At 37.5% G+C, this 14,371-nt stretch overlaps 1 protein-coding gene across 1 annotated transcript in view; it reads left to right on the top strand.

Annotated features, from left to right (window-relative positions):
• faf (ubiquitin carboxyl-terminal hydrolase-like faf) overlaps positions 1–11,280 on the top strand; it is a 346,068-nt gene extending 334,788 nt beyond the window's left edge. Inside the window, exons 52-53 of the mRNA XM_068351160.1 lie at positions 5,348–5,574; positions 10,690–11,280. Coding sequence (XP_068207261.1) covers positions 5,348–5,574; positions 10,690–11,017 — 555 coding nt within the window. The 3' untranslated portion in view covers positions 11,018–11,280. The remainder of the gene's footprint in view (positions 1–5,347; positions 5,575–10,689) is intronic.
• Positions 11,281–14,371: the final 3,091 nt, after the last annotated feature.

The following is a 14,371-nucleotide window of genomic DNA, read 5'->3' as shown; positions in this document are numbered from 1 at the left end:
TTGATAAAATATGATTGAGATGATTGCCAAATCATAACGCATCATAATAATTCTACTGAAACTTCCCTTTTTTAGTTCGACCTATGACGAAATCGACTTACGACGCATCTCTCGGTCCCTATCTCTGTCGTAAGTCGACGACTACCTTTATAATCACTATGGTTGATAACCACCAACAAGCTAGCAATGTACGTAATACTTCTAACCTTAAGCGTTCTCTGGAACAGCAAGACGCATTAACTGTTCAGGTTCAAGGATGAAAAAGGGTGCCAGAATCTTTTCCCCCATGTCCAAGTGTAACACCCCCCTCTGAGGCAGCTGACATCACCTTTAATAAGTGTTGTAGGCTCAGTTCTCATACAAGACGTACCAGATGGCATGCCATTGAGAAATCCTTCTCACAAAGGTCGAGCTCTGACAAGGAATTTCCTGTTTCTCCCTTGCAATTGCTAGAGGTAGTCTGCCTTTTACAGGAGTGAGCTGAACTCTACCGGTCCTTTTTCGCCTCCTTTTCCCTCCATTCACTGAATGTCGTAAGGGAAAGGAAGGATGTTAGCAGAAAAGTTAAGAATTCTAATGTATCTATTAAGATGGAACAACCAATTATTCCAAAGTTGGAACCACTAGTGGTCCAGGATGTTATTACTATTAATAACTCCAAAGAACCCTGCTGCGCTGTAGTCCCAGCTCAGCCGAAGTAGCCCACCTTGGGGTCCTAATATCTGGTTAAAAAATTTCTCACTTTATTAAGATTAGAGGTTTGATCTGTTGTTTGGAGGGCCTAAATGAGCTTCCTTATGTGCAAACTGCTAATAGACGATGTGCCATTGATTCTATCTTCCTTCAATCTCAAAATCATAGGCTTAGGTTCGATGTGGTGCTCTCTAATCAAACTAGGGACACGCTGCACTTGTTTAATACGCAAGTCTTAGCAGCAGAAAACTCTTTAAAGGCTAGTAGGTCCTCAAAGTTACTTCCCTTAGCCCTTTCTCTCCAGAGAATATTTTATGTATACTCTGGCCCATTCCCGAGCCCACTCCCTATTGAAGCAGACGTTGCTAAGTTGGTACCATCCATCCAATCTGACAGATTATCTAACCTTCCCTCCTTAACCAGAGATGATCAATATGGAAGTTGCTTCTATGTCAGCTATTCAAACGTGTTCCAGGCTCGACTATTGGTCAGTAGCGGTTTCACACTGCTGTAATTGTGAATATCAGGGACAAATCCACCCTGAAACAATTTAAAGACCTTTAATGGTCAGGAGCAAAAGCCCTAAAATTTTTATTTTTACCAAACAGTCTTCCTTTAGGGTTTACTATCCTGAAGTGATACAATGAGGTCTTATATGTTAGAAACAGGTATCCCTGAGGGACGTGCTATGTCTCAAGAACTCTGATCTTGTGAGTTCGCCATCTCTTTTCCCTTGTTTGGATTTGGCCACGACCATAGAGAAAGCGGAGAGATTTGGTAAAGCATCCCTGGTAAGAGCAGCAGCACCTAGGATGCCTGCCCCTCAACCCCAACGAAACAGCTTTATTAGCAACCCCCCCCCCCCAATCCCACCAGAAGCATCTACTTCCTCCCTCTTGAGTTGCAACAACCTGGTAGATAAGCCCCCAGACCCACCTTTCACCGTAGAGATTGCAATCACAAAGGCTCCCGCTAGGGAGGTCATATCACCCAACTTACCACCAGTGGGAGATGCCTGCAAAACCATTGGCTCAGGTGGCAGTTATTCAGGGCCGATCCCTGGACTGTAGAGGTTCTACGCACATGGTACCGAGTCCTGTTCGTAGACTGCCCACCTCTTCTTTCCAACTCGGATTCTGACAGTCCAACCGTCTTATATTAGAGGATCAATAAAGGACCCTCTCTTACTTGAAGTGTCCAAGATGCTGACCAAAGGAGCTGTGGAAGAGGTCTTAAATGACTCCCCAAGGCTCCCTCATTCATCTATTTCTAATAGAAAAGTTGATGGGAGGTTGGAGACCTGTCATACACCTATCCCATTTGAATCTGTTTGTTTAAAGAAGACTTCAAATGGAAACTCCGGTCTTCGTTCTTCAGCCCATCAGGAAGAACGACTTCCTCCTGACCACAGACCTGAAGGACGCTTACTTTCAGGTCCCCGTCCATCCTACCTTGAGGAAATACCTAAGGTTTCCTTTTTGAGTCAGGATCTTTCAACTCGGGGTGCTATGCTTTGGCCTGTCAACAGCCCCTCAGGTCTTTACCAGAATCTTTGCCCTTGTTTTAGCCTTAGCTCATGCCATGGCCATCAGGCTGCTGAGGTACCTGGAGAACTTTCTTCTTATAGTGAAATCCCGATTCCTGTTCATAAATCACAGGAATCTTCTAAACTTCTGTGCAAGGAGTTGGTATTCAGCTCGAACTAGAGAACTCCAGCTTTGTCCCTCAACAATCCATCAGGTACCTGAGTATGGACATCCATTCAGTCCAAGCCAGAATGTTTCTATCCAAAGACAGGGTTCGAAGGTTTAGGAAGCTATCAAACATCTTCCTAGAAGGGTAAATCACTTACTGCCTAATCGTGGCAGAAGCTCTAGAGACATCTCTCATCACTGGAGAAGCTGGTCTCCTTTAGGATGATGCATATTCGCTTTGTGCTGTGGGCTCCAAAGAGCAAGTAGTACACATCTAACCACCATGCAACCATGCTGTTGGTGTCCCAGGAGGTTATGACAATTTTCCATTAGCGGTTGAGAGAGGAGAACCTTTTAGTGGGAACCCCCTTACAGTTTTCTCCCCCAAATTACATCCTGTTCATAGATGCTTCTCACCAAGAAAATTCACAATTCTGAGGTCTATGGTCACAGAAAGACAATGCCTTTTGCATCAATTTCTTGGAGATGAGAGTCTCCACTTCTCAGATACCATCAGAGGTCATTCCATGCTGCTGATGAGCAATAACTCCATGGTAGTGACTTACATCTACCTGCTGGAACTTTATGTGGACCTTCCAAAAGAACTTCCAGAATGGCCAAACTTACTTCATCAACCACACGTAAGAAAGTTTCACAAAGTAGTGCACTGCCCATCTTCATGGCTGGAGACTATCCAGCATCTCCGAAAGAGAGGTTTTTTGGGACCAACTGGATACCTCTGAAAGTCGTCCGCATCTGTTTACCTGGCCAAGTGGAAAACCTTTTGTGATTGGTGTTGTGGGGGGAATATTGCTCCACTTGATTGCCGACTTTTTAGTGTTCTTGAGGAACAAGAAATCCCTTTCAGTCACCACATTGAAGGGTTACCCCCCAGCCTTGAGCTAGGTTTTCAAAATGAAAGGGCATGATTTCTCCACTACATGAGAACTTTTGCTCTCTTTAAGAACTTTGAGAAGACTTGCCCTCTGTTAGACCTCAAACTCAAATTTACTAAAACTTGGATTTTGTTTCATTGCCATACCATAACTCTAGTGTCCATACATTAAAACCTATCTCACTAAACTAATGGTTTGATTTTTATATGTAATTTCAGGCAATTTGATTTCCAAATTTTACTTTACATAGTCATTGTTTGATTTGCTTTTTTCAGTCTTTCACTAAACTTTGATTCTAAAGACCCTGTATTGGAGATCATAGTTCCTAAATACTTAAGTGATTCTACCTCATTAATCCTTTCTCCTTCCACTGATATTTCATCTTCCATTTTATATTCTATTCTCGTCATTTCTGTCTTTCTTCTATTTATATTGAGCCCAACCTCATGTGATATTTCATGTATTCTGGTAGGCAAGCATTGCAAATCCTGTGGTGTTCTGCAAATGACAGCATTAATCAGGACTCTGTTAACATTAACTTTGCACTTGCTATGCTCATGAACAGACTATCAAATTCCCATAATTAAGAGGAATTTCATAATAACGTAGGACTCTCCACAAAGTTGACTAGTGCACACTCTCAAAGACTTTTTCATAGTCCACAAATGCCATCAAAAGTGGATTCCTATATTTTATGCATTACTGTACAAGTCTCAAAATGAAAAATTTGGTCAGTACAATTAATACCTTTTCTAAATCCCATGTGTGTTCATCACTCAGATGCCTGTGTAATAATTACAATCAGTCAGGCCTCCTTTTTTCCCACTTTCACAATTCATTCATGGTCACATCAAGGTCTTGATTAGCTTCAGGTATATCAATCAAATTACTCTCTTCGTATCTCCTATTCATGACCTCACTAGTGTTCCATCCAACGTTGTTTTTCTTCATCATCTGCTGTTATATGAGATCCATCTCTCTTTTTGATTGGTGTAGGATTCTTCTTCTTTGCCCCAGTAGGGATTTCATTAAATAATTTTATGAGCAATTCTTACACCATAACCAATCCCTGAATTCATAGCCTTATTAGCCTCATTTGGTTTCCTGTCTAAATATTCTCTCCAGTCATTCCTGGCTTTTCATTTGCCCTCGCTAACAATACTGGAATAATAAGCATGCTCTACCTTTTAATTTTCTTTACTTCCTCAGAAACTTTCAACATTTGATTTTCTAAAATGTCTTATGAGATGCCTAATTTTCATCAAAGGCATTAATTATTCTCAGCCTTATAAGGGTATTAATAGGAATGTGATCATGATTGTACCTTAAACTCTAACATGGAACAAACCCTGATGCGAGTAAGATTAACATGCCTTTATCAGTTATTTTCTATAAAAATTTGATATGATAATGTTCATATGGCTTCGCTGCTGCCTTAGACTAGACCTGAAAGGATTGGATGTTTCAGCCTTGCCTGTTTACAAGCCAGCTAAACAAGACCTTTTTTTTTTTTTTTTTTTTTTTTTTTTTTTTTTTTTTTACACACACACACACACACACACACTTATGGTAGCTGTAAATGCTTTCCCCCACAACTATGGGACTACCTGAATCATTTAATCAAAGGTCCTGCCTCAACCACTCCGCAAGTCTTGGACTAGTAGATAGCGATGTAAGCCATTCAAGCAAAGCATAGCAACCCATTATCTTTTTTGATTGTCTGGTCGCAAAAAATGAAACTAGGAGTAACCCATTTAAATGACTCGAGTTTGTATACCCAGGAAAATACATGTTGTTTTAAAAATTTGTAGTGTTAGAATGAAGCTTGATTTAGAATGGTCCTGTCCTTGTAATAAGTTCTTAAACTACCAAATTACTCTCATAAGTCAAATGTCTGAAACCTTTTTTTTGAGAAGATGCTTTTTGATATAGTAGTTTTATGACAAATTTGTATTTTCAATATTAGCTGTTACACCATTCTTAGGTCACAAGGGTTTCAGTTATTCTGAAAATCTCAACATGTATGGAGAACTTGAATGAATGGTATCTTTTTTTTCTTTACAGCAGCAACAACCACCAGCAGCACCTTCACAGTCACAACCACCAACTCAGCAAGTACAGCAAATTCAACAGCAACAACAATCGCCACCACCACCACAGCAGCAGCAGCAGCAACAGCAACAACCACCACCTCAGCAACAGCCACAGCAACAGCAGCAGAAGTTACCTACCTCCGGACCCCAACCTTCTGGCTCACAGAAGGGTTCTCCAAACAGCAGTCAAAGTACATGGTAAGAAGGTTCATAGTTTTTACTATGCAATTTGAAGATTATGCTTAATTTTTTCAAATCTCTTTTATTTCCTGTAGATATAAATGGACGTTTGTCAGTGCGTATGGGCCAGGTAGTGAGAAAAGTGAAGAGCGGAATGAATTCTGGCATGAATTAACTAGGTGTGTAGAAGGACTGGGTAGAAGGAATTATGTAGTTGTCATGGGTGACTTAAATGCTAGAGTGGGCGCTGGAGAGGTAGAAGGTGTCATTGGGAAGTATGGCGTACCAGGTGAAAATGAGAGTGGTGAGAGACTGGTAGATATGTGTGTTGAGCAAGAGATGGTGATAAGTAATAGCTTTTTCAAAAAGAAAGATGAAAATAAGTATACATGGGTAAGAGTGGCAAATGGAAGAGTAGTAGAAAGGGCATTAATGGATTATGTGTTGATAACTAAAAGAATGTTTGGAAGATTGAAAGACGTGCACGTGTTTAGGGGTATGGCTAACGGTATGTCTGATCATTTTTTGGTGGAAGGAAAATTAGTTGTAGCAAAAGAGTGGGGGAATAAAGTAGGTGGATGTAAAAGGGAGCTAGTGAGGGTTGAAGAGCTAATAAAACCGGGGGTAAAAAGTAAATATCAGGAAAGGTTGAAAATGACATATGATGAAGTGAAAGTAAGAGAAACTGGCAATTTAGAGGAGGAGTGGAAGTTAGTAAAAGAAAATTTTGTTGGGATTGCAAGTGATGTGTGTGGCAAGAAGGTTGTAGGAGGCAGCATGAGGAAGGGCAGTGAATGGTGGAATGAAGGAGTGAAGGTAAAAGTGGAAGAGAGAAAGAGGGCTTTTCAAGAATGGCTGCTGAGTAATAGTATAGAGAAGTATGAAAAATATAAAGAGAAAAATGTGAAGTAAAGCGCAAGGTACGTGAGGCAAAGAGGGCAGCTGACCTGAGGTGGGGTCAGGGATTGGGTCATTCATATGAAGAGAATATGAAGAAGTTTTGGAAAGAAGTGAAGAGAGTAAGGAAGGCTGGCTCAAGAATTGAAGAGACAGTGAAAGATGGAAATGGAAGGTTGTTAAAAGGAGAGGAGGCAAGGAAAAGATGGGTGGAATATTTTGAAAGTTTACTGAATGTTAAGGATAATAGGGAGGCAGATATAATTGCTGTAGCAGGTGTTGAGATGCCAGTGATGGGAGATGAGAATGAGAGAGAGATTACAGTAGATGAAGTGAGGAGAGCACTAGATGAAACGAGACTAGGAAAAGCGTCTGGTATGGATGGTGTGAGAGCTGAGATGTTGAAGGAAGGGGGTGTGACTGTACTTGAATGGTTGGTGAGATTGTTTAATATGTGTTTTGTGTTGTCAATGGTACCAGTAGATTGGGTTTGTGCATGTATTGTACCACTATATAAGGGTAAGGGAGATGTGTAGTGTTGTAATTCAAGAGGTATTAGTTTGTTAAGCGTAGTTGGAAAAGTGTATGGTAGAGTAATGATTAATAGGATTAAGGATAAAACAGAGAATGCAATCTTAGAAGTACAGGGTGGTTTTAGAAGAGGTAGGGGTTGTATGAATCACATTTTTACAGTAAGGCAGATATGCGAGAAATATTTAGCAAAAGGTAAGGAGGTGTATGTTGCGTTTATGGATCTGGAGAAAGCGTATGATAGAGTTGATAGGGAAGCAGTGTGGAATGTGATTAGGTTATATGGAGTTGGTGGAAGGTGAAAAGTTCTACAAAGGTAGTAAAGCATGTGTTAGGATAGGAATGAAGTGAGTGATTGGTTTCCGGTGAGAGTGGGGCTGAGACAGGGATGTGTGATGTCGTCATGGTTGTTTAACTTGTATGTTGATGGAGTGGTGAGAGAGGTGAATGCTCGAGTGCTTGGACGAGGATTGAAACTGGTAGACGAGAATGACCATGAATGGGAGGTAAATCAGTTGTTGTTTGCGGATGATACTGTACTGGTTGCAGACACAGAAGAGAAGCTTGGCCAATTAGTGACAGAATTTGGAAGGGTGTGAGAGAAGGAAGTTGAGAGTTAATGTGGGTAAGAGTAAGGTTATGAGATGTACGAGAAGGGAAGGTGGTGCAAGGTTGAATGTCATGTTGAATGGAGAGTTACTTGAGGAGGTGGATCAGTTTAAGTACTAGGGGTCTGTTGTTGCAGCAAATGGTGGAGTGGCAGCAGATGTACATCAGAGAGTGAATGAAGGTTGCAAAGTGTTGGGGGCAGTTAAGGGAGAGTAGTAAAAAATAGAGGGTTGGGCATGAATGTAGAGAGAGTTCTATATGAGAAAGTGATTGTACCAACTGTGATGTATGGATCGGAGTTTTGGGGAATGAAAGTGATGGAGAGACAGAAATTGAATGTGTTTGAGATGAAGTGTCTAAGGAGTATGGCTGGTGTATCTCGAGTAGATAGGGTTAGGAACGAAGTGGTGAGGGTGAGAACGGGTGTAAGAAATGAGTTGGCAGCTAGAGTGGATATGAATGTGTTGAGGTGGTTTGGCCATGTTGAGAGAATGGAAAATGGCTGTCTGCTAAAGAAGGTGATGAATGCAAGAATTGATGGGAGAAGTACAAGAGGAAGGCCAAGGTTTGGGTGGATGGATGGAGTGAAGGAAGCTCTGGGTGATAGGAGGATAGATGTGAGAGAGGCAAGAGAGCGTGCTAGAAATAGGAATGAATGACGAGCGATTGTGACGCAGTTCCGGTAGGCCCTGCTGCTTCCTCCGGTGCCTTAGATGACCGCGGAGGTATTAGCAGTAGGGGATTCAGCATTATGAAGCTTCATCTGTGGTGGATAATGTGGGAGGGTGGGCTGTGGCACCCTAGCAGTACCAGCTGAATTCGGTTGAGTCCCTTGTTAGGCTGGGAGGAACATAGAGAGTAGAGGTCCCCTTTTTTGTTTGTTTCATTGTTGATGTCGGCTACCCCCCAAAATTTTGGGGGGAAGTGCCTTGGTATATGTATGTATGTATGTACTGTACAGTATTACAGTTGGCCCACCTTGTCCACGGTTATTATGTTTAAGGGCCAGCAAGTATTAGGTTTACAGGCAACACTTTGATTGAGTACAGGCAACACTTTGATTGAGATATCAGAAATCTGAGGGTAATCGGCCATGCAACTCCTGATCTCTTTGAATTGTAAAAAAAAAAAAAAAAGGTAATGTAATGTAATTCAGTGCAAAATCAATCAAATCTCTCTCTCTCTCTCTCTCCCTCTCTCTCTCCTCTCTCTCTCTCCTCATCTCTCTCTCTCTCTCTCTCTCTCTCTCTCTCAGGAATAAGAGGAAAAGACTAAAGTAAAAGGCTTGTGAAAACAAACCAACACACTACCCAAAGTCAGACGTCCAAGAATGGGAGTCATGCAAACGTGTTCGAACTCCAAGGAGGTCAGGTGCAACACAAGGCTAAAGTCAACACACTTTTCTATAACCCCAAAACACTATGGTAGATAATTCAAGCTAATCTTAGACTGGACAGTGGCAGTATGTAAAATGTTGAGTTTGTTGTTGGTTGATTTTAGAGTTAGTATTGGTGCAGTCACAGACAATTGTGAAATATTAGTGTCTACTATCATACATAAAATAAGTTAATACCGTACTATCTACTATCGTATATAAAGTGAATACCATCAAAGCGAATGAAAATAACAAATTTAAGTACTTTAGAAAAAATTAAAAACTGCAAAGGTAACAGTTATCCCAATTTAAAGGGAATAACACTACAACTATGGGATCTTTCTCCTCCATATCTTGTGTAAATATGAAAGAAAATATTTTAGCAATAAAACAAATTATTTTCATAAAGCACTATTTAAAACAAGAAATATTAATGTTCTCAGTTAAAAGTGCTGCAGTGTGCGTTCCTTTAACGATAAAAAATCCTTTTTTTTTTTTTTTTTTTTTTTTTTTTTTTTTTTTTTTTTTTTCCAAGAAGGCTTTTTAATGATAGCATATCATGGTAAAAGGAAATATGTTCATCTCCTCTCAATATTTATTTTCATTATCAAAATTGAACATCAGAGTTAAACCAGAATTAAATTTCTCTTTACAGTTTTTATACTTGTTAAAAGTTATTGACACTATTAACATTAACCTTTTTGATCACATAGCCTAGTACTGGATGGGGTGTTTTTATTAGACACTGAATTATTTTTCTTTCTAGAAATAGAGCTGAACATATTTCATTTTTTTTGTTATGATATCATTAAAGAGCTTTTATATTAAAAATACAATTTATTTCATAGCAATGTACGAAAGGTATTTAGAAATATTTTATTATTAACAGACTACCAAATCCCATTTGTCCTCTTTCTTGGGAAGGCGGGTAAAAATAGCTACGGGACATATGTGCTGAAATGGGAAACTATTTTTATTAAAAAAAAAAACTGGGAAAGAAATTCATACAAATTTTTGCAGTAAATTCATCTGTGCATACAAAATTTTTGTAAAATAAAATTAACACATAGAATATATTTGAAAATCTGATTAAAAGGAAATAAGTAGATGATTATGAATAAGGAAGAGAATAAGAGTAAAAGGAATAAACAGACAGCAATGAACAGTAAAACTTGTGAATAACAGAAATAAAAATGAAGTAGTAAAGATGTAAGAATGGGGGAAACCATTTAGTCTGAGGCAATAAATAGTTTTAATACAGATGGAATATAGTTGGAAATAGTGAATATAAGAGAATAAGGATACTAGGGAAGAGGGTAATATGGAAAAGGAAGGGAATGATGATATAAGGAATATTCTAATCTTAATCAAAACAGTAAAAGTGTATGAATAACTGAAAGGGAAAGATTTATGAAAAGGAAATAAAAAGTAGGGAAGAGTAGTAAAAAACCTTTTTGGCTTTGGACCCACATTCCATCCACTCAGTACATGACTTTACAAAGCGGTGATGTAAAGGTGCAGTTTTGAAATTTTGCCCAGTTAATTTTCATCTTGTATTTCTTTTATAATGTTACTTATAGCTCATCAGTGGAGTCCAATAAGCATATGAGGAGGTATTATTGTATATTAATCATAGCCTCCACGTCAATTTTGTAATACCTGGTATGATTGTTAGTAGGTATAGTAACAAGGTTTAATCATTTTTCTTCTCTGTTTTACAGTGACACTGGAGGAGTCGTAACTGTTAGTGGCACTTCTGGAAATGGAGAGACTTCTTCAAATACTACTATATCCTCAACAGTTGCTGTAACACCACCACCACCAAGCTCAATACCTGGAGGTCCTCCAGGAAGCACCACTACGACAACCACAACTACTAATAGCAACCAAGGAGGAACACAAACTACTACTAGTAACAGCTCTAGTAGTGGTGGTAGTGCAACTATCAGTAATAACAGCAGTGTAGGGGGTACAAGTAAGACCAATTCCTCTCCACAGTCTACTCCCACTGTTGTACCAGTTGTGCAGGATAATTCACAGGAAAATTAACTCTTTAATTTGAGATGCTTAGGATAATACTCGTGACAGTCAACTATCCAGGAAATACAGTTTCATAGCATATTTCTGTGCTACACGAAATTGTGGATGTGACGTGGGATGTAAAGATTCTCAGTTACTGGAATACTACCACTAATGGCCCAATTATATGTTTCTGAAAACTGAAAAAAATCTTGGTTTGCAAAATTTTAATCATTTGGTTTATGGAAACGAAGTTCTTGAAGTGTGTGTATATATATATATATATGTGTATATATATATATATATGTGTATATATATATATATATATATATATATATATATATATATATATATATACATACATACATATATATATACACATACACATATATATATATGTATGTGTATATATATATATATATATATATATATATATATATATATATATATATATATATATATATATATATATATATATATACACACACACACATACATGCATACATACATACACATCACAAGTATTTATATTTTCCTTACAAAATAACCTAGACATTTTAATTACACATACATTTATGATATGTATCTATTGTAAATATTGAGCAACAGTGGCGTAAATAACTGCATGCCTGTGAGATGATTGTTCCTTCTGCTCAAAGTATACTGTACACATGTTGGAACTTCCTGCATTTTATTTTATTGACTGGTGATAAATTTTTCCTTGGTGAACTTCATTGTAGTGAATAACTGACCAAGAACAACCAAATATGGAATAAACTGATCTGGAACATGTCAGTAAACAGTGAATTGTGAGAGGTAGGAGAAAAAGTACCTAATTGAAAACGAATGTGTATTTTTGCACCTTGATTTCTGTAGTAAGTGGCTTTTGAAATTTATTGTAAAAAGCTTTTACAACATTTAAACCTCTTACATGTGTTATTCATAATAATCTGTCCTTTTTTTACTGGGTATGTCTATTCCAAGAGAGCACTCTTAACATAAGTGCTAGGATCAGTATTTAAGTTATGAATATACGAGTACCTATGGAAAACTCCACAAATCAACTAGTCAAGCATTAAGTAGCAGAAGTTCCTGCACTTGCTACCTGTTGAAGCGAGACTGTTAACAAACAGTCCAACTTACTAACTTCAAGATTGATAACAGATGTAGCTGTTAAGACATTGCAGTGAATAATCAATTGGTTATTGTACCATGAGTGTTGAAGAATTTTATACTTTGACCACCTCAACAGAGCATCAGGACTATGTTAATGCCAACTTTGTTAATAAATCTGTTGGAGAATGACATCCATTGTCAGTCTCCTTGCACATCATCTGCTACTATAATGTGCAATGCGAGTAAAGAAAATATAAACTCACTCATTTTGTAGTGAATGTTTTTGTAGTGGAATTGCGGCAGTATTTTAGAAGATGAATGGAACAGTGATATGTAAATTTTGAGGAACATAGAAGCTCAAAGTGTAAATTCCATAATTCCGGAGTCTAAGGTCGAAGTATACCGTGTGCTAGAGATGTTAATATTGAAAATTATCTCCTGCTATGTATACTGTTTTGGAGAAACTGCAGTTGTGTATGAATCCTTTTTTTTTCTGTAAAGATTTGATACTCCAAGTTAAGTCCTGCAGTGGGATATTACTCTTCGCTGACCAGCATTTCAAGTCACACCCTGCACCAGCCTCCAGAGCATTTTTCTCTTGGGAGCTCTACGACTCGTTTATTATTGTGAGCTAAAAAATAAAATGAAAAAAAAAACTATGCTACCTTCGGACTGTCATCATTTGGGCTCCATGTTGTCATTGTGGCACAATGAATGTGTTGTGACCATGTGGTCATCACCACACAAGGGTTGAAAACAAACCTCACACTTCCTGCTTGTTGTTTGTGGGCCATGTGCTGCTGCCAAGGTGTAACCACCTGTTGTTGTGACTTAGTAAGTTTTGTATGGAATAAACTTTTGTTAGTTCCCTATTTATATTATTGATAAAAGCAGTTTGGAGTGGAACTAGTGGTAGGAGTCTTGACACCATCGTTTAGGAGCTGATCCAGCCTCGTGCATCCGCTTGTTACTGTCTTGTTTGCCTACTAATGTATTATAGGTTTCCCACACAGATGCCTTTTTTGTTTTAAGGAACTCCAGTTAAATATGAAGATAAAAAAAACTCTTGAATGGTGGTTCTGCAAGGTAAAGGAAGTGGAGAGGTTTTTATACTGAATGATTGGAGGAATTATACAAACGGTGTGCATATATATATATATATATATATATATATATATATATATATATATATATATATATATATATATATATATATATATATATACTTACACATATACATACACACATGTATACATGTGTAATTTTGTACACAATACATTTATGTGATCATGTATGTGAGCACACTTAATTGCGTGCATGTTTTGTATGTACTGTAATTTTGAATTACATTAATACATACATGTGAAACATAAATATTTTGTGTATATGTATACAGTACTTTCACTTTGTATAGCAAGTGCATATGCCTGTTTGCATGTTTTTGTATGCTTTTCATACACATGTTCATACTACATATGTACTGTACATATACAGAGGTCTGTGCATATTGAATTCATATACTGTATATCTTTATTAAAGCAACCACATTCTCAAGTGAAATGGGTTAGGTTTCTTCAATTTATTTACTGTGTGTATATATATGTGTGTAAGTATGTATACTGTATATGTATGTATGTATGTCTTAGTTTATATATACATACATATATGTATAAACAATCACCAACTGTGATTATTCGAAATTGTGAAGACATGTAAACATTGTATTGTAGTATTTTCATGTTACTACCTTGTCAATAATTGTAAAGCACCAGAGCATACTGTATATCACTGTATAAGATATAATTTAATGGAAACAGTCCTTTTTTTATTGAAGTCATTTCATATTTATTTTTATGCCAATGCCCGCCCCCTTTTCTTCAACATCTTGCTTATGTGTCTAAATAAACCAGTGCTTATTTTTTATCTTTCATTTGTGTTTGGGATTCACTGATTATTTTCTGTAAAGCTAAATATGTCAGAAATAAAGTAAAAATTTTTAACAGATTTTTTCAAGCTACTAACAATGTATCCCAAAGTAAACATACAGGTCTTGTTTATAATTGTATATAATTTTGTAAAATAAAGGAATTGGATATTGCATTCACTGCATAATAGTTGATAAAAGTGGCTTTTTCTGAGGTAATCCATCTTTGTTATTATTTAAAACAAGAATGCTGAAAATAGTTTGCAGAATTCCATGTATGGTTTATGGTGCCACATAAAGGTCATTCATTTTTTATTTTTGAGTAAGGTAGTTTTTGATATGTT

Source organism: Palaemon carinicauda, chromosome 27, assembly GCF_036898095.1.
Source record: "Palaemon carinicauda isolate YSFRI2023 chromosome 27, ASM3689809v2, whole genome shotgun sequence".
Classification (NCBI taxonomy): domain Eukaryota; kingdom Metazoa; phylum Arthropoda; class Malacostraca; order Decapoda; family Palaemonidae; genus Palaemon; species Palaemon carinicauda.
This window is presented reverse-complemented; position numbering and strand designations above follow the sequence as displayed.